Raw genomic sequence first — 18,228 nt, 5'->3', positions numbered from 1 at the left:
AATCGTTCCCTTTTTATCAAAGTGAAGGAGGGAGGGCAAGCAAGCAAAAAGATAGTCTCCTTGAAATAATATTTAAAAACCTTCCTTTTTAATATGGATGAAAGCTATTTAGGGGAAACCAACAAACATAAACACCACCAGAAAATAAAAATAAAAACTCTTTCCCCCATTTTTTCCCTGGCAGGGGTGAGTGTGAGGGAAGAAAGAAGTGCTTTCTATTTCTTTGTTTGTGTTCTTTGTTTACTTTGCCGCTGGATCTTTGAGGCTGTGTGAGGTTCATCCTGAATTGTTAGTAGGCTCTGCATAAGTAGCTGAACTGGTAAGAAGACAATAAGCCTTCACACAAACCAGCAAACTCTTTCAGTTTCACCAATATATTTCCACTTAAAGAGTTTGCTGGTTTGTGTGAGGGCTTATTGTCATTTCTTATTGTTTAGGAGGGAGGAGTGAGAGAACAAACAAAGGAGACAAGCTGCCTGCAATTTATCTGAAAACTATCTGTACAGGACGTGGGTGGCACTGTGGGTTAAACCACAGAGCCTAGGACTTGCCAATCAGAAGGTCGGCGGTTTGAATCCCCGCAATGGGGTGAGCTCCCGTTGCTTGGTCCCTGCTCCTGCCAACCTAGCAGTTCTAAAGCACTTCAAAGTGCAAGTAGATAGATAGGTACCACTCTGGCGGGAAGGTAAACGGCATTTCCGTGCGCTGCTCTGGTTTGCCAGAAGCAGCTTAGTCATGCTGGCCACATTACCCGGAAATTGTACACCGGCTCCTTCGGCCAATAAAGCGAGATGAGCACCGCAACCCCAAAGTCGGTCACGACTGGACCTAATGGTCAGGGGTCCCTTTACCTTTTATCTGTAAAGTATTGGTTCAGCTGGGCTAACCCCTGGGAAGCTGTTAAGTTCCATCTTTTGTTCACCGGTATATTGCCTTGTTGAAACACTTATCACAATGTTATTTCAACAATATGGCGATTTATCACACAGCCTTAGCAGGGATTAAAACCCTGGTCTCTCAACACTAATCCAACCACTATACTCCACAGGCTCTTCTAACATTAGAGAAAGTAAATGTAGTGTTATGCTCATTGGAAGAGATTCCTCTTTTTATTTTATTTTTCTACCATTTTCTTACTTCTGTGCTTTACTTAAAGATGCAAGCATACCAACCTTCCATTCAGCTGAATCCGATCGGCTAACTTTGAGAACTGATCAGGAAGCCTTCTCTGTTTGATAACTCCTTCGGGACTCACAGAAACCTCACAGAGAGAATAGGTCTCTGAGCCTCCTGTCAAATTGAATTCGTGGACTGCATGGCTTACGACTTCTTTTGCTGTAGTGTCTTTGCTTATGATAATGTAACAGCTCTGTTGATCGGCTTTGAAAACTCTTATAACCTGATCTGGAATGTCTAGGTTAAAAAAATTAGAAGTATACAGTTATTCCCTTAAAATGATGTTAAGTTTTTTTAAAATTATATAGCTTTGTTTTCTGTCACAATAAATAGGTGTTTCATGTAAGCATATGTGTACTATTGTTTGCTCAGCAAAAGCAATGAAAATTTACATTGCATGTACTGTATGTTATCTTTAAAAATATATATTATTTATTTCTATAGCCACAAATTTATTTTTAAGGTTTTGATTCTCCCTGTGCCCACTGACCAAATAGGTAGCTCTTTGTTCTGGACCTTCAGCGTTACATAATGCTAACGTAATTTAGAAAATAACTGCACTTGACGATTGATGTGGATTATGACAAGTAGTAAGTGTATCATAAATCAATGAGGCTCTAAGCTTCAAGTTTAGTTTATTGATTCATTTTTCTTATAGACAATTTGCTCTTTGTGAAGCTGAATTGGTTTGGAAAATTCAGCTGATAGGGTGCAGAGTGCTATATAATTTAAATGACCACGTGCTTCTTTTCTTCATGTTGCCCTGTATCACCAAAGTCAATTAACAAACTTATAAAATGGGCTTTTCAGAACAGAGCCAGATGTGACTCAATGTCAGACAGATCTGATTTTGACATGCAGATAAAACATGGCTCATGGTGCAGGTGGTGGCAGAGAACCACATGTGTAGAATCCCTGTTCTTAGAAAAACAAAACTAGCATAGCAAGAGAAGACAAGGACAACTCTCTTCTCTTTCCAAGGGCAAAAAAGTTGTGTTGTTGTTGTTGTTGTTGTTGTTATTATTATTATTATTACTACTACTACATAGGACAAGCTGTCGTCAACTTGGTACCCTTCAAATGTTTTAGACTGCAACTCCTATCAACTGGGGATGATAGGAGTTGTAATCCACAAAATTTGGAGGACAACAGGCTGGCAAAGGTTGGCATAGGGCAACACTGAAATCTGCTATCTTCCACCTGCAATCTGAAATGGTACAGTATGGGAAAGACTTAACCACATGTTTTGGCTGCATATCTGAATCAGACATCAGTTACACAAGTAATTAATTCCCAACAGCTGGCATTCAAATTTGCTATAAAAGCACAAGCCCTATAAATTCATCCTCTTTCTCTCACCTGTTTGAAGTGTTCAACAAAAGCAGTATTTCTGAATCATTCTAATGATTTGAACTCAGTAGTACTTACATCCAATAGAATTGTGTATAGGATTGTGCTATAATTGTACTTTCACCACCCTAAAACTACCTTACTATAAGATAGCAAGTCCTATAACCTTTTGCAACTGCCCCCTCCAAAACAACAAATCAAAACAAAACACCAAGGCTGAAGAACAGGAGTATAACTCCTACACCTTCTTCATTCCAAAGATACCTTAGAAGGTGTAATTTTGGGTCTCCTCGGTCCTAGTTCAGCAATCCTAAACACTAAGCCACAATGGCTCTAATGGAGTTACAGTATTTCTATCAATCCTAACAGCAAAGATAGCATGGACAGGCATGGAGAACTTTTTTCAAAAAATCTGCAACAGTCACCCTTCCTCCACACAATTTTTGCACCTCCATGTAGGCCACGTACTTCATGTACTTTTGGTACTCCACTGAATTAATCTCTGTCCTGCATAGATGCATTTCTCAAAACCTGACTGTCATGACAAGGTAGGTATTTTATAGGAAAGTGCCATTATATTTATGAGAAACTTTAGGAACAAAAGTCAGCCATCTCTAACCCTCAAAGGAGCAATAATTTAGAGTATGTTGCAAGCTAATACTTGCAGAGCGATCAAAGAATTATTACATAGTCTGACTCACACATATGTTGAAAGATTAGACACTGAAAGATTATAGACACTGAAACAAAACAGGTTCAGCTATACTTCTGAAAAATGGCTTCAATGTTACTATTTAAAGTAGAATTTCAAAAATACATTTTTTTAAAAAAATAACACATTATAAAATCATCAGGTTGCCAGTGATTGGAATACTTACAGTAAAAACCAACCGCTGCAGGATAAAAAGAAGGGGGGAAAGTCAGGATCCAGACTTTACACTGACATCATTAGTCACACACTGTATATGTGTGGATATGAAAACAAGTTACTTTGATTTTCCTCTTATTAAAAACTGTATACCAATAATCTGATTCCTTGTTACATCTGAGAAATATTAGCTAATCACAGCTAACATAATTGAAAAGAAATCTCTTCAAGTGTAAACACAAGTTGCTACATAAACTGTTACATAAACATAAAGTTATGCCACAATGTGTTGTCAGGGTGCATAATTAAGCTAAAAATGTGATCTGGGTATAAAAACAAAGAAGAGTTTTTCTTGTTTTGTTTCTGAGAGGCCTAGGTGTGATTTAGATTACTGCAGTGAAAAGATGTGACGGTAGAAGACGCACACTAAGTTTTGTAAATAGATTGACACAGTAAGGAACGAAGAGGTGTTTAGGTCAGCAATGATCATGGATCAATAGCATCTGGATATGCACATGGCCAATTAATTAACTTTGATAGGTGGAATCCAGTTGATATTTCTCCACTGATAGAAAGTACTATTGGTACCTATCTGAAGAGCGGTTTCCCAGTGGCACTGCAAGGTCATCAGGCTGGGCAACATCTCCCCCTGATAGTTGAAGGCAGGACAAAATTTTTGGGAAGCACACAGCTCCCATAATCCAGTTTGTGGACTTGCTTAATTGTAAGCAAAAAATTACAAAAGGTAAATTTGGTGACTTCCTCAATAGCACCTCATTTGTGTCAGGAAAGATATCTCTGGGATGATATACTTGCTGGCAGCATAAAAGGTTTGGGGGCATAGTCTTCAAATTTCTTAAAGCACTTCAAACGGTATATGGTTAAAAATGTAGTAGCTATGAAAGCATGATGATAAATGCATTAACTTGCCCCATTAGAAACAAATCAGTACTGTGTAAAGCACTAATGAGCACAGGAAGCCTCAGTGAATATAGAAACCCATTGTTTTCTTCTTTGTTCTTTTCATTTATTCTTTTAACACTGCTTGACACATATCTAGAATAATCTGGCAAACCCAAACTGTATAGATGTGTCAGGTGGCATAGCAGGGCTGTGTGATGGAGCCATCATCCTGAAAGTGGCATTGCTGCTGCTGCTGCTGCTGCTGCTGCTTACAGGAACAGTGTAGAGGAGGGGAAGGGTAGTGATGAGGTTGGGGCTACGTAGGTGTTTAGATGGAAATGCTGGATTTTGTGCGCCCACAGAACCTTCCCTGCTGACCCACCCTTACTGCTGTTCCGCCCCAACCCATACTGGTAAGCAGCAGCAGCAACACAGCTTTCAGAAGGCTGCCTCCAAAATACTAACCCAGCAGCTCCTGAGGTGTGCATCAAAGTCACAAATTCTGGTAACTGTATTTAACTTGCCTCCATAAGTAGCCAAACACGTACTGGATTGTCAATGCTGATTTACAAAAACATGGTGGGAAAAGTAGCGGATAACAACTGAGGGTCTTTTTACCTGAAGGGTTAGAAAAATCCAACATGCTGGTTGTAGGCTGCAAGAGATCAGGACTGCTGGATGAGAGCGTGCCAGGAATAGGCATAATTGCCAAACTGTGCCTGCATTGCCTTGTCCCCACAATGCTGTCGTCCTGTGACTGGCTTACACTACCATCACTGCAAGGAAGTTTTAGAAGGTGTCAGTGTTTAAATGAAACAAAAGCATAGTTATTCTACACAAATGAAGCAAAACAAGGTATAATTTTCACTAACAATGGAAGCATGAAATCTTAAATAATAACCTGCTCTTCTTGTTGTTTACAGGCTGCTGTGTCTCTAAGGCTCAAGGTAAAACTGAACTGCTTACCGAAACCTCCTTTCAGAGTATGCACTGCACATCCATTTAAGAGTGCAGGGCTGCTAATGCAGAAGGTTCTGTATCTTGGAAGCAGTTACAGCACTTGTACTAGTGCCCCTTCTAGTCTGCTAACACTTCTCTTTCTCTGCAGCATCTGATTATCTGATGCATATTACCTCATGAAGGTCAAGAAGATGGCTATACTGTTGGTTTGTGTTTCTCCTATGCAGGCTGATGAGCTTCAGGGCCTTGGTCTGTCCTTCACTAGCCTCCTGTTTTGCTTCCTCAGGAAGTGAATAATATCTGAAGTCCTGTCATCTCACAAGGAACTCCTTGTAAAAGGGGAGGGTGCCTTTTGGCCCACTGTGTTTTATTTGGCTCATTTCCATAATAAGGAAATTCACTGATGGAGGACACATTCTCTCATAAGTTCTTTACTGCCTTCACAAGGCTCTGAAGAATCAATAGGCTTCAGAGTGAATGTCAGATGGTGCCTATTCCACCAGCTCTGCTGATAGACTGGCTTACTTTAGCCTTCCTTAGTGATGGACTGAATGGGGAACAATAAACTGAGGCTGAATCCTGGTAAGATGGAAGTGCTGTGAGTGAGTGGTTCCCGTGTCTTTGAATAAGATGCAAGGCCTGTTCTGAGAGGGACTGCACTCTCAAAACAGATTCATAACCTAGAAATACTCCTGGACTCGTTAGAGATGTCACTCAAGTTGTTTCTTTGGTTAGGATTGCTTATGCTGAGCTTAGGCTGATTTACCAGCTATGGCCATCCTTGGACTGATATAGTTGTCCATGATCTGGTGGTCTGCCTTCTGTATTACTATAATGTGATATACAGTGGTGCCTCGCAAGACGAAAAGAATCCATTCCACGATTCTCTTCGTCTAGCGGTTTTTTTGTCTTGCGAAGCAAGCCCATTGACAGCTTAGCAGATTAGCGCTACAGCGGTCTAGCGGCTTCTAGCGATCAGCTGTTAAGCGGCTTATCAGCGGATCAGCTGTTAAGCGGCTTATCAGCGGATCAGCTGTTAAGCGGCTTATCAGCGGATCAGCTGTTAAGCGGCTTATCAGCGGATCAGCTGTTAAGCGGCTTAGCGACTTAGGAAAGGGGGGGAGCGGAAAAAACCCACGGGGACTCGCAAGATTTTTTCATCTTGCGAAGCAACCCCATAGGGAAATTCGTTTTGCGAAGCGCCTCCAAAACGGAAAACCCTTTCGTCTAGCGGGTTTTCCGTCTTGCGAGGCGTTCGTCTTGCGGGGCACCACTGTATATGAGGCTATCCTTGAAGATGGTTCAGAGGCTGCAACTAGTACAGAATGAAATTGCTAAGCTGGTAAGTGGGGCACCCTGATGGAACCATAGGTCTTGAGTTCTGAAGCTGCTGGCTGCCAGTGAGCTACTGGGGCTAATTCAATGTATAAGTATTAGCATACAAAACCCTAAGTGGATTAGAACCCAAGTTCCTAAAAGAACATCTTCCCCTATATCACCCACCTCAGACTGTACCATCAGCAGGTGAGACTTTGTTGGTGCTGCCATTGGGGACTGCCCAGTTGGCACTGACCCATGGCAAGGCCTCCGCAGTGGTTTTCCCCCATTTGCAGAATGCCCTCTCTGATGAGGCACATCTGTCCCCCTCATTATTAGTTTCACTATTTTTAAGTTTTATCTTTAGTTTTTGTAAATTAAAAAACAATGAACCATAATAACAATATGGTAACAGTAGTAACATAAGAGCAGTGAGTACAAAAGTAAAAGATAAGCTGTGTTCAGCACAGGTTAGTCCCAGTAATCATATTCTGAAAGGTCCAGTTTCAGCTAAGATGTTTTTAATGATATTGTAAGTAATGTGTTTGGTGACCTGGGCTCCTTTGGGAGGAAGAATGTGACATATATTGACTAAATTAATTAAATAAATAAAAACTGAAAGACCTTAACAAAAGTCAATATGGCTCTGCATAAGGGGAAGTATATGCATATTCCCATACGTGTGACTACACAGAGACACAAGAGAGAAAACTATCTCATAATTAAACTTCACAATAATACAACTGTGGTTTTAGACTTACTTTTTTTGGTTCAAAAAGGTGCCAAAACCAAGGTCAATACATGGGATGTGCTACCAGGTAATAAAAGTATGTTTCCAGTAGGGACAAGTGAGTCTTTCATCCTATTTCTGCCTGTGTTTTTTTTTATTATTATTCTGTCAGTCACAATCCATTAATAGAGCAATGGAAAATAACTGAGGTCAAGAAACACCAAGCCACAGAGAGTAACTATTCACAGACTGATGTGCAAAAAGCTATAGAGAATGACTGCTATTAGAAAAACTGTAGGTCTTAGTACTGTCTATAACTGATGGAGCTTTCTCTAGAAGCTCTATCTGACCCTCTAGTAATAGACTACTTCTTTTGAAACAGAGAATGCTTATTTAACTTGGTTTACAGAATGTTCCAGATACTAACAAAAAATAACAAGGAATAATGCAAGTAATAAAATTTAGATAGTTGGAAATTTTCCTAGACAAGAAAGACAAAAGGGATGTCGATGAAGGGATGCACAATCTAGTTCACAAATCAGCAATCTTCTTAATATTATTGTTAGTGGGATTTCAACATGTCTAGCAAACTAAACTCCAACTATTCCTGGGTGCGCTAGAGGACAGGTTAGCTGACTAAGCCGTCGGTCACTTTAGATGAAGAAACACTAGGTTTGATTTGCTGTGCACACACCCCTTGGAAGCACAGCCAAAGAGGCCAAATAATGGACATAAGTTTGTTTCTAAGGAGGAAAAGAATGTAGCGAGGGTGGGGGATCATGCCTGCTAGATGGCTGGTGACTCTCTTGAGCAGTGATTATCAAGATGAATAGCAAATTTATACAATTTATAGGTGGGGGGGGGAGTCTGTATGCAAATAAAGGGAGATTAAACAACAAGAGATAAATAAGCAATGACTACTTTGCTTTTGCTTTTCATAAAGGAGACTGGCTTGAAATCAGAGAGTGAGAAGGAATTGGAAGCTCTGGGGCAGTTTAAAAATTATAAATATACTCGAATCCAGCCAACAGATATTCTCCATTCCCTAATAGTGGAAGAGCCTTCCCGCAAAAGGCTATTGGGATGTACTCAAAAGCTTAGCCTAGGAATTGGGCACAGAGAAGGAAACAGCCCTTTTGCCGAAATGCCTTTGGTGCTGAAATGAACAGAAAAGACTTTTACTTGTGGAGCTTTGGATTAGGCAGCATAGATCAAGGCATATACCACTTGCCTTCCCTAGTAAAAGAGAGGGATTGTCACAGCCTGCAGCTTTAAAGGAAGGAAACTGCATTTCCACCAACAGAGAGCTAATATAGTCTTTTCTTGTCTAGTTATAGAAAGGGTTGTAGAAAAATCCTAGTTTATGAGAAAGTATTTTATCATACCTGAACAATTTTGGAGGTAAGATGCTGAATCGCGTCTTGTCTAAAATTTTCTTTATTCTGTTTCTTCCACCAGACACAGTGTTTGCTTTTATTTTCTTGTTTCCTTTCTCGCGTGGAAACATCTGTTCCACATCTCCAGGAATATCTGGGATGGAATAGCGATTATTTTTCTTTTCTGCAATTTTTGGAATATGAGGAACTCCATTCTTCTCCTGCCCTATCCTGCTAAGCAGCTCTTTGAACACTGTAGAAAAGAAAGTAAAAATGTTACACATTCATTCACCCAGTATTATTATTTGTTATTATTAGGATTATGCTAAATCCTAAAAAGGAACATTTAAAAATATGTTCCATTTTATCATAATTTTGCTTTTAATGATCCAAATCAGCAGCAAATGGCCAAAATCCTACAGCATATATATTACCTTGAGAGAGCACAGCTTAAGATGCACAAAAATGAAAGAGAACATTAGGATTCAAAACTCTATAGAAGCTTTGGTATGGGTCAAAGTCAGGTTTTTTTAAAAATAAATTTTCAATAGAGAAATATTATTTTAGTAGAAAAATGAAGTGGAGAAAAGGTGGAGAAAAGTCAAAAGAAAAGAAAAATGTGCTTGAAACTGTGGTACAATACATCATATGGGTATGTAAGCAGTATGGTTATTCTAACAAGTATAAAATTATTAACAAGTTTTATAATTTTTATAAATGCATTCCTGATATCATTATATTTCTCCATACACAATCTACGTCTAAAAGCTTTTAGACGTAGATGGGTCAATGTCAGTTTGAGGTATGTATGATGTGTAACAAATCAATGAATAGCCCTCTCTAAGCTGAACCACCTGGGAGCCAGTCTGCATGTGGTGCCATGCTAAAATCAAGGCCAATCTGAAGAAGAGCAAATATCCCCAGGTAAACCTGTTTGTAATTCTGTTGACCACTAAGGCAGCCTATCATATTTAGACAGAACCTGACCTTAGCTCCTCTGCTCTTCGCCCTTCCTTGTCTATTCCCCTGACTTAAGTAGCAAGGTTTGTTGCTGGTTTTGGTTGCTTCAACATAGTTTTCACAATGAATTCTCATACATGACAACTTCATTTTATCCTAAAAGACTATTCAATACAGTCCTAATCCAATATCTTTCTTAATATATTACTTATAACTAGTAATCAAATACTGGCCAGGATCCAAAGAGGTTTGAGAAAAAAGCAAAGGCTGAACTTTCCATTCTGATTTGTAGTCTCTTGCACCTCACAGAATGCGGCTCTAGAATATCCTCAACCTTCAGGGATAATGTTTCAAAGAGTGTGCGAGAATGTGATGCAAAATATCCTTTGGATCCCAGCCATTATCTCCTAAAAATGATTTTAGTGCAAAAACCAGAGTAAGAGCACACTAAAATAATATGAAAGATGTGGCTTAACTTATCTAAGAGGCTCCCTCTATTGTGCATCTGAGGTTGCAGAGTTAAGGCTACATTCGCCATATAATTTATAGATCAAATGCTTTTTCCCTGCTGCAAATGCTACAAGCAATTAAGTATTGATCATTCACGTTTTTGCTTCTTGGACAGCTCAGGCTATGTAAAATCAAGTTGTGCTATATGACATATGTGTACATTTGAATAAGGGATTAAAATATAGCAGTAGGGTCTGGGTGGTGCTTTGGATAATATAGAATATGGGGGAAAGAGTTAAACACAAATCCATTAAATCAGCAAATAAAACTCCTGCCAAGGACTTCAGCAGACATTCATGAATTTTCATGAGCAACAAACAAGGCAAGCACCTTGAAGCCGTTACATCTGACAAAAGAAACTTGGAATCCATCAATAGATGGATCTGTCTATCTACATAGCCGCACAATTGATAAATAAACTTAGACCAATTCATTTTGTAAAAACATCTCATATATCTCATCTCACTATTGTTTCTACTCATTCAGGGGGTGTCAATATTTCACTGATTAGTCCTTCCCAGAGCGATTTCCAGCACCATATCCCATGCTACTGGGAAGGATACCCTGACTTACAGGAGTAGGTTTTCCAAAGGTTGCAACAGAGGAGGCAGGAAGGATACAATGATCACGTCAACTATATTTCGGTATTACAATTTTTTCCATTGAAGGTGGCTTGCACATACAACACATTTTGACTTCTATGTTGATATCAAACATATGAAAAGCATACAGTGGTACCTCGGGTTACATATGCTTCAGCTTACAGACTCCGCTAATCCAGAAATAGTACCTTTACCTTAGGATGAGAATAGAAATCGCATGCTATGGGCACGGCGGCAGTGGGAGGCCTCATTAGCTAAAGTGGTACCTCAGGTTAATAACAGTTTCAGGTTAAGAACAGACCTCCAGAACGAATTAAGTTCTTAACCCGAGGTACCACTGGGCTTGGATAAAGATTGTGACAAAATAGAAGGGGAGAGGAGGGAGAATCAGGTCGAAAAGAAGCGGAAGTAATAGTTACCACCTATAGAGAGAAGTTTAAACACCCTTAGGAAATTTTCTGTTGGACTAAAATGTGAAGCTTTACTGTATGGCCTGTCACCTCTAGATGTAGGTCATCACTTTTGAAGTGCCACAGTAGACAAAATTCAGGATTTTGTATAGACCTTTAAGATAAGGACAGTGTCCTAAAACTGTAACTAGTCCTGTGCACCGAGTGATTTGAGCATACAGTAAGCCTGCAATTTATGCAAGAGTTATGTTGTGGGGGTCGCACATAAAGACAAAATTGAGTACATTAGTTTCAATAGCAAAAAAAGCTGTTTTTTTGCAGAGCCCTGCCCCCCTTTTCTTTCCTTTCCTTTCCTTCTTTTTTTGCCACATGCCTAAAGCTGAATGCACACAAGTTAAATGCATGTAAGTGGCAGACTTACTGTATTTCTTAACCAGCACCTTCCTCCACCATCCCTTTGGTATATAAAGGAAATTTAAAACTGGGTGGGTGGGAGCTTCAAAAGCAGCTTGGGAATGTAATGGGTGTCTATGCATGCAGTTCTTAAATTATAAAGGAAATAACTTGCAAAAACCTCACGAACTCACTAAAACCTTCAAAGTAGTTCTTTGGCCAATATCTCTAAGCGATATCATTTATATGGCTTATACAACGGTACTCACCAAAAATATTTGTTTTTACAGTGATGGAAAGATGAGTATTGTTTCTCAAGATTTCAGTGGCTTTTGCAAATGTAATATTCTCAAAGTTTTGCCCATTTACTTCCATTACCTTTAAAATAATGAGGGAAAAGAGAATTTTGTTATCAAGAAAGATGGAGTATTACCAACATGGAATCTTAATCCCTTTTTTTTTGAAATTCAGCTCAGTTCTAAAAATATGTTTTGAAACCAGCCTTATTTAATGCCTCAGAAGTTACAAAAGCAGCATTTTTACAAAACATTATGGCAGCAAGAATTGCTCCCCTGCTTAGACTGTTTACATATGTTTGTCTTTCACTTTCAAATGTTACATTTCCATTTGACTACCATAACCAATCCTGAGAATAATTTGTTTTTTCACAATATAAATTTCTCGTCACGTTATGGAGGCAAAACTATTAATTTAGAAAACAGGTGAAACCATCATTAAGCAAACCAAGGAACATGAGAGGGATGTGGTATGAAAAGTATGGTTTTAGCCGAGATCTCTAAACCAGCCCAACACAACAAATATCTGGTCTATTTCTTTGGTTGGATATACTTCACTTAACCAAAGCAGATATACGTTTGTAAATGAGACACTGGGTTTTACTTTACCTGATCACCACGTTTAAGCCCAGCTTCTGCTGCTTTGCTTCCTGGTTCTACTGTCTCCACAAAAATACCAAAACATTTTTCACTTCCTCCAAGGAGGCTGAAGAAAAGTGGGGAGTCTCTAGAAGGCTTCTGCAATGTGATTTGTCTCCATTTTGCCTTGGCTGCACAGGCGATGTTTAGTAATCTGAGGTGCCCCTTCATTTTCTGTAAATTGTCAAACACATGAATATCTCCCATCTATAATTAGGTGACACCAAATCATGTAATGGTAAAACTACACAGAACTACCTCACCACCTAATCACATCAACCCATTATTTGCCATAACTGTGCCATTAAACAGCATTGCCTGCATTATCTCTATAATAAAAAGCCCTTTGAAAGAAATTTGCAGTACTCAGTTAAAACCTTCTACAAATGGTTGCAGCATTTGAGGAACTTCAGTAATAGTTGCAAGGTAGATATAAGAATTAAGATATATTAAGAAAAAGTTAAATTATGATAAAAGTGTGTATTGGCAATAAGTAATAGGAAATTGAAATAGGGAATAAATGGGAGCTCGGGTCTTTAGTGTTAAGACCAATTTATGTTTTATTGTTTGTTAAGAAAATTTGGTGTTTATTGTTATTGTTATTCCTGTGTGTAATTTGGTATTTGTGTTTACTCTTTTTTTTTCTTGCTGTTTCAATAAAAATCTAATAAATAAATAAATATTTTAAAAACCTTCTACAAATGTTTTTGCTATAGTAAGAGCTTCTTTTAAAAATGCATGATGCAGCACAAAACTCAATTTATTTAGGTACCTACCGCATTTTCCAAGTTTTTTTCAAATTCTTCCAAAAAACGTGTCATGGCTGGATCTCCCTCAAAATCATTAAAATGGTTGTTCACCCACAACAGTACAACTCGGGTAACCTAATAATAAGTACATATGTGAAGTTAATGCAAGTTTTATTTGTAAGAGGAAATTAGGTTGCTATTCTTAATATAGTTTTGGCACTAACAACCAGTCAAGTAGCTTTTGTACCAACTATATACCTTTCCACTCTATGAGCCAATTTGTCTATGCTTTTATACATTGAAAAAATAAATGACTTTGTTGCTATAGAGAACAGGCCTACAACTCAACACCTGGAATACTATCTCTCTTCCATGGTTTTCTTATGAATCAGTATTTCAAAGTTGCTGCCCTTGCAAAATATTTGTCATTTGCAATGGCTGCTTCTATGAAACTTACACTAATAAAGCTAGAATTTCCATCTTCATTTTTTTGACAGAAGAGCCAATTGGGCTATAAAATTACTGCACAACTGGCAGTCTGTCAGATACCTTGTCAGTTTAAAACAAAAATGTTTTTCAAAGAGATCTATCCAAGTTCTCTAACAGCATAAAATGTTACTTCCTGTTCTGAGGGCAATGCATTTATATGTGTAAACGTATAATGATATACAACTTCTGAGGTCATACTAATTATAACTAATTCTTTTTTAGCGATAATCATTTTACTTGGGATAGCTCTCAGCTGAAAATTAAAACAGTGACTGGTTCATGGGTGTTAACTGAAATACATAGGCATAAAGATGAAGCAAAAATAGAAGTTCAAAATACAGCGGAAATATCTGAATCATAAATGAGTTTATTTCTCACATGTTTTCCCCATCCCCCAGCTCTGGTATATGATGGCAGAGACTTTTATTAGGCAACAGAAACTTTTACCAACTGCAAGTTGATAGTGCCAGCCTAAAAATATTTAGGAATATTGCCTGTTCTCAGCATTCTCTGAATTTAAAACATTGTACATGCTTTATTATTACTACCATTTTTATATAGTGACTACATTATTTTTCAGATGATTTCTAAGTTCTCTGTGTTTCACAGTACTGTAAGTCACCACACCAAGAAGTTCAGATAAGACTTCATAAAGAAGAGTGACCCACTGTGAGGCAGCTGTGAAGAAGGTAAATTCTATGACATGAATCCTTAGGAAAGGAACCAAAAATAAAACTGTCAATGTCACAATGCCATTACACAAATCTATGTTGAGACCACATTTGGAATACTAGGTACAGTTCTGGCTGCCTCACCTCAAAAAGGATATTGTACAGTTGGGGGGGGGGGGAGTTCAGAAAAAGTTAACCAAAATGATCAAGGAGATGAGGCAGCTCCCTTATGGTTACAGCATTTGGGACTTCTTAAAACAGAAAAAAGCAAGCAAGAGGTAATACAATAGATGCTTATAAAATCATGCACAGCATGAAGAAAGTGGATAGAGAAGCTTTTCTCCCTCTGCCATAACAGCTGAACCTGAATGTTGAAAAATTCAGGTATTGAACATAGTTAAAATATGGAACTCAGCCCTATGGGGGTGAGGCAGTAATACCCACCAACTTAGGGGCTTTAAAGAGGACTGGACAAATTCAAGGAGGAGGAGACTATCAATGGATTCTAGCCATAAGAGCTATGCTCTGCATCTGAACGCCAGTTGTGTGGGCTTCACACAAGCATCCAGTTGGCCACTGTGAGAACTTGATGCTGGCCTGGATAGGCCACTGACCTATCTTCCAGTACAAGAAAATTATCAATCAGGGTTTGGTTATCTCTCATCCAGAAACTAACCTTGTCCCTGAGACTGTCTACCTGAAACCATTCCAATAGTTTATCCCCAACTTCCAGGGGGCTTGCCAAAAATGTTCTGTATGTTAAGAGAAAGTCTTCAATGTATGTTGGATCCACAATAGAATGTTCTTCTATTAAATGTGTAATCAGGCGTTCAGGTGTTGCCTTAAAAAAATTAGATGACAGTTAATAGAATAATTCCACAAAAACAACATACCATTTTGTAATATCACCAAGCCATATTCATAAATCCAATTCCTAACTTTCATCCTAAACACACATTTATTTTCATAATACTTCCTGCATACCAATACAGCATTACAACTCGGATCTATGTCTGTAAAGATTATATTGTTGAGTGATGTCTAATTGCCCAGAGGCATATTATTTCCACAATATATAGCCATTTGACTGCATAACAAGAGAACTTCTTTGAAGATGAGAAACTAGATCACTTTGTTATGAAACTGAAAAATGCTATATAATAAAACAACTTCTTTGTAAGGTTATGTTTTTGATCACCTTAATGACAATGTGTCCTTTCCTGGTTCCACTGCGGTCCAGCTCTCTGTGTTCTTTCACCATAACAATTTCTCCTTCTTCTTCAACCTTGTGTGTATTTTTTTCAACATGGTTCAGAATTCTCCAATAATCCTGCTGGGCTATACATACAAACTATCCAAAATAACAGAGGGGTATAAATACACAAGCAAACTGTTTTGTTTTTTTAAAATCCATTAGTCAAGCCTAGACACATTTAACATAATTACGGCAAAATGTAATTAGAAATCAATCTGTTTCCATCTCGTTCAACCTCATAATTTATTTATTTTTGTAATACCTTCAGAGATTACTACAACTGATACATATAGATAAGAAGTCTAGATGAGAACTTGAATTCAAAAAGTAAAATTGTCCTGAGCCTGTTTCAGCAGACTTTGATATATAAGTAGGGAAAGCAATGGTTCCTGTTTGCTGAATAACCTATGCTATGAGCAAGAAAGCTGTAAGTGGTTACCATTTGCCAAAATTGCACTATTTTATTTCTGGAATGATTAATTAAATAAAATTTTTAATGAGAAAATGGAAGAATGTTTTACTATGAAGTTATCTTACCTGGCAGTCATCTACTTTGGTTCGAACTACACCATTCATATATTGCTTTTCCAGAGAGGGAGTAATTCCAAAACTATTTCCCATACAGAGACTTTCCGTTTTCCCATCTCGATGGCTGATTTCCACAGTGCCATTTAAAATAACATACCAAGAATCAAGCTAGAAAGAAAACCCAATAAAAGCATTTCAATTATCTTAAGCATCCAACTGTATGAACAATAAGCTAAACAGAAGGCTCACTGGATGCTTAGTATGCCTCTGCAACAGCAATATAACCATTGGGGTAACAATAAAAATGATTAATTTAGTAGTAATGTTAACAACCGGTACCCATCTTCCATGACCAGAGCAGGAAGAAACACAGAGATGAATGAGATATTCGGACAGAAATTATAATGTAAGATTCAGAATGTGGTATTGTTGCTTGAGTTCAAAACATTCATCAGGTGCATTTGAGAAACTATGGCTTGGTTCGTATGGCGCATCTTAGTTACAAACTCATGGCTAGTGAGAAGAAAACTTAACCATGAGCCCAGATCCAAATCATTGTGATCCAGTAATAAAAAAGACCAGGGAAGAACAAAACAGCTGCAATCACCTCTCTGGGAGCCCACGTTTGCACAGTTTCACTAAGCCATAGCTTGCGTTACCATGATGTACAAACCAGGCCTATATCTAAGGGATAGAAACATGGTTTGACATTTGAAATAAGCTAGCAGTAGTTTTTGGAGCTTTTGATAATATGCAATGACACTGGGGAGTTATGAACTGCTACATATGCTGTAAAACTGAAAACATTTCACCCTTATCTGCATGGCAAAAAAAATATATGTTATAGGTGTTTGATGATCACATAGCAACATGAACATGGCATGCATTATTCAATACTTACTTCTTGCCCATCATTAAGAATGATGGCTCCTGCTTGTTCTACAACTTCAAATATCATCACTGAGCAGAGTTCTCTCCTTACAGACATAGTCATGTTTGCAAATGCTGGAAGCTGGTGCATGAATTCCAGTAATTGTTCTAAAAGAAAAAAAATAAATATATGTTAGAAACAAAGCAAGGCAACATTTAGTTAAGTTTCACTATCATGAGGATAGCTCTGAGCCCGGCCTTGGCCGGGGAGGGCGGGGTATAAATAAAAAATTATTATTATTATTATTATTATTATTATTATTATTATTATTATTATTATCATCATTATCATTATCATTATCATCATCATCATCATCATCATGCAGGTTGGTATTATTTAATATATCAAAAATGGATTTCAATCTTTATTTGTGTCACTCATCAATTTAAGTTACTTAATAAGAGTGGTTACAATGAGTTGGCATCAAAGAGTACTTTCAGCATGCAAAGGCATCTTCTACTCAAAAATGGGATTTTTGAATGAGAAAAAGTGAAACTTATTATGAAAGCAGAAGCATGAGAACTGCTATAAAGCTATTTTAGCATTATGCAAACTCTTGTGAAAGACTTTGCAAAACTATCCCAGCAACTATTGTTCTATTATTCATAGTTATTTGTATCCAACCCCATGTTCATAGTACACAAGGAGGAAAGTGAGTAAGAAATAGCAGTCCAGTGTTAAAATGGCCCAATCTGCACACTTGGAAGTGCAGCAAGAAGCTTGGGTCCTATATGCATAGGAATTGATAACATTTAGTGGGTGGTTGCTTCCCCTGCCCATACATTCACACACAATCTATATATTTTATGCAATATATGAGGTTAGCTATAGATAAAGATATAGGGAATGTGTGTAAATAGATAGGTGAGACCTGCAACAAAATGTTGCAATGTGAACTGCTTCAGTCAGAGCTTTAGCCAGACACGCTCTCTTCAAGGATTCTCAGTTCCATTCTCTCCCTCTCCAAATGTCAACCAAAATGGCTGGGGCTCTTTTGTGCGAGGGGGTCATTCTTTTGCTTTGTTTTTAAATATACTTCTGCAAACCTTAGGGTTCTCCCAAGCCTGCTAGTATCTCTCTCATATATGTCAATGGTGCTGCTTTGGCTACATAAG

General features: G+C 38.0%; 1 protein-coding gene across 7 annotated transcripts in view; it reads right to left on the bottom strand.

Annotated features, from left to right (window-relative positions):
* RAPGEF6 (Rap guanine nucleotide exchange factor 6) overlaps positions 1 to 18,228 on the bottom strand; it is a 135,427-nt gene that overhangs the window by 35,665 nt on the left and 81,534 nt on the right. For 5 of the 7 annotated variants that reach the window (XM_081893004.1, XM_081893008.1, XM_081893006.1 and 2 more), the window contains 11 exons: positions 17,084 to 17,220; positions 16,192 to 16,350; positions 15,598 to 15,750; positions 15,076 to 15,240; positions 13,267 to 13,374; positions 12,461 to 12,664; positions 11,825 to 11,933; positions 8,690 to 8,933; positions 4,916 to 5,073; positions 3,405 to 3,419; positions 1,173 to 1,413 (listed from right to left, as the gene is read on the bottom strand). In XM_081893004.1, the coding sequence (XP_081749130.1) occupies positions 1,173 to 1,413; positions 3,405 to 3,419; positions 4,916 to 5,073; positions 8,690 to 8,933; positions 11,825 to 11,933; positions 12,461 to 12,664; positions 13,267 to 13,374; positions 15,076 to 15,240; positions 15,598 to 15,750; positions 16,192 to 16,350; positions 17,084 to 17,220 (1,693 nt within the window). The remainder of the gene's footprint in view (positions 1 to 1,172; positions 1,414 to 3,404; positions 3,420 to 4,915; positions 5,074 to 8,689; positions 8,934 to 11,824; positions 11,934 to 12,460; positions 12,665 to 13,266; positions 13,375 to 15,075; positions 15,241 to 15,597; positions 15,751 to 16,191; positions 16,351 to 17,083; positions 17,221 to 18,228) is intronic. The other 2 variants (XM_081893005.1, XM_081893007.1) reach the window with 1 other exon arrangement.

Source organism: Podarcis melisellensis, assembly GCF_964234715.1.
Source record: "Podarcis melisellensis genome assembly, chromosome: 2".
In the NCBI taxonomy this organism is placed as follows: Eukaryota; Metazoa; Chordata; class Lepidosauria; order Squamata; family Lacertidae; genus Podarcis; species Podarcis melisellensis.
The sequence above is the reverse complement of the archived record's forward strand: the minus strand, read 5'-3'. Positions and strand labels throughout refer to the sequence as shown.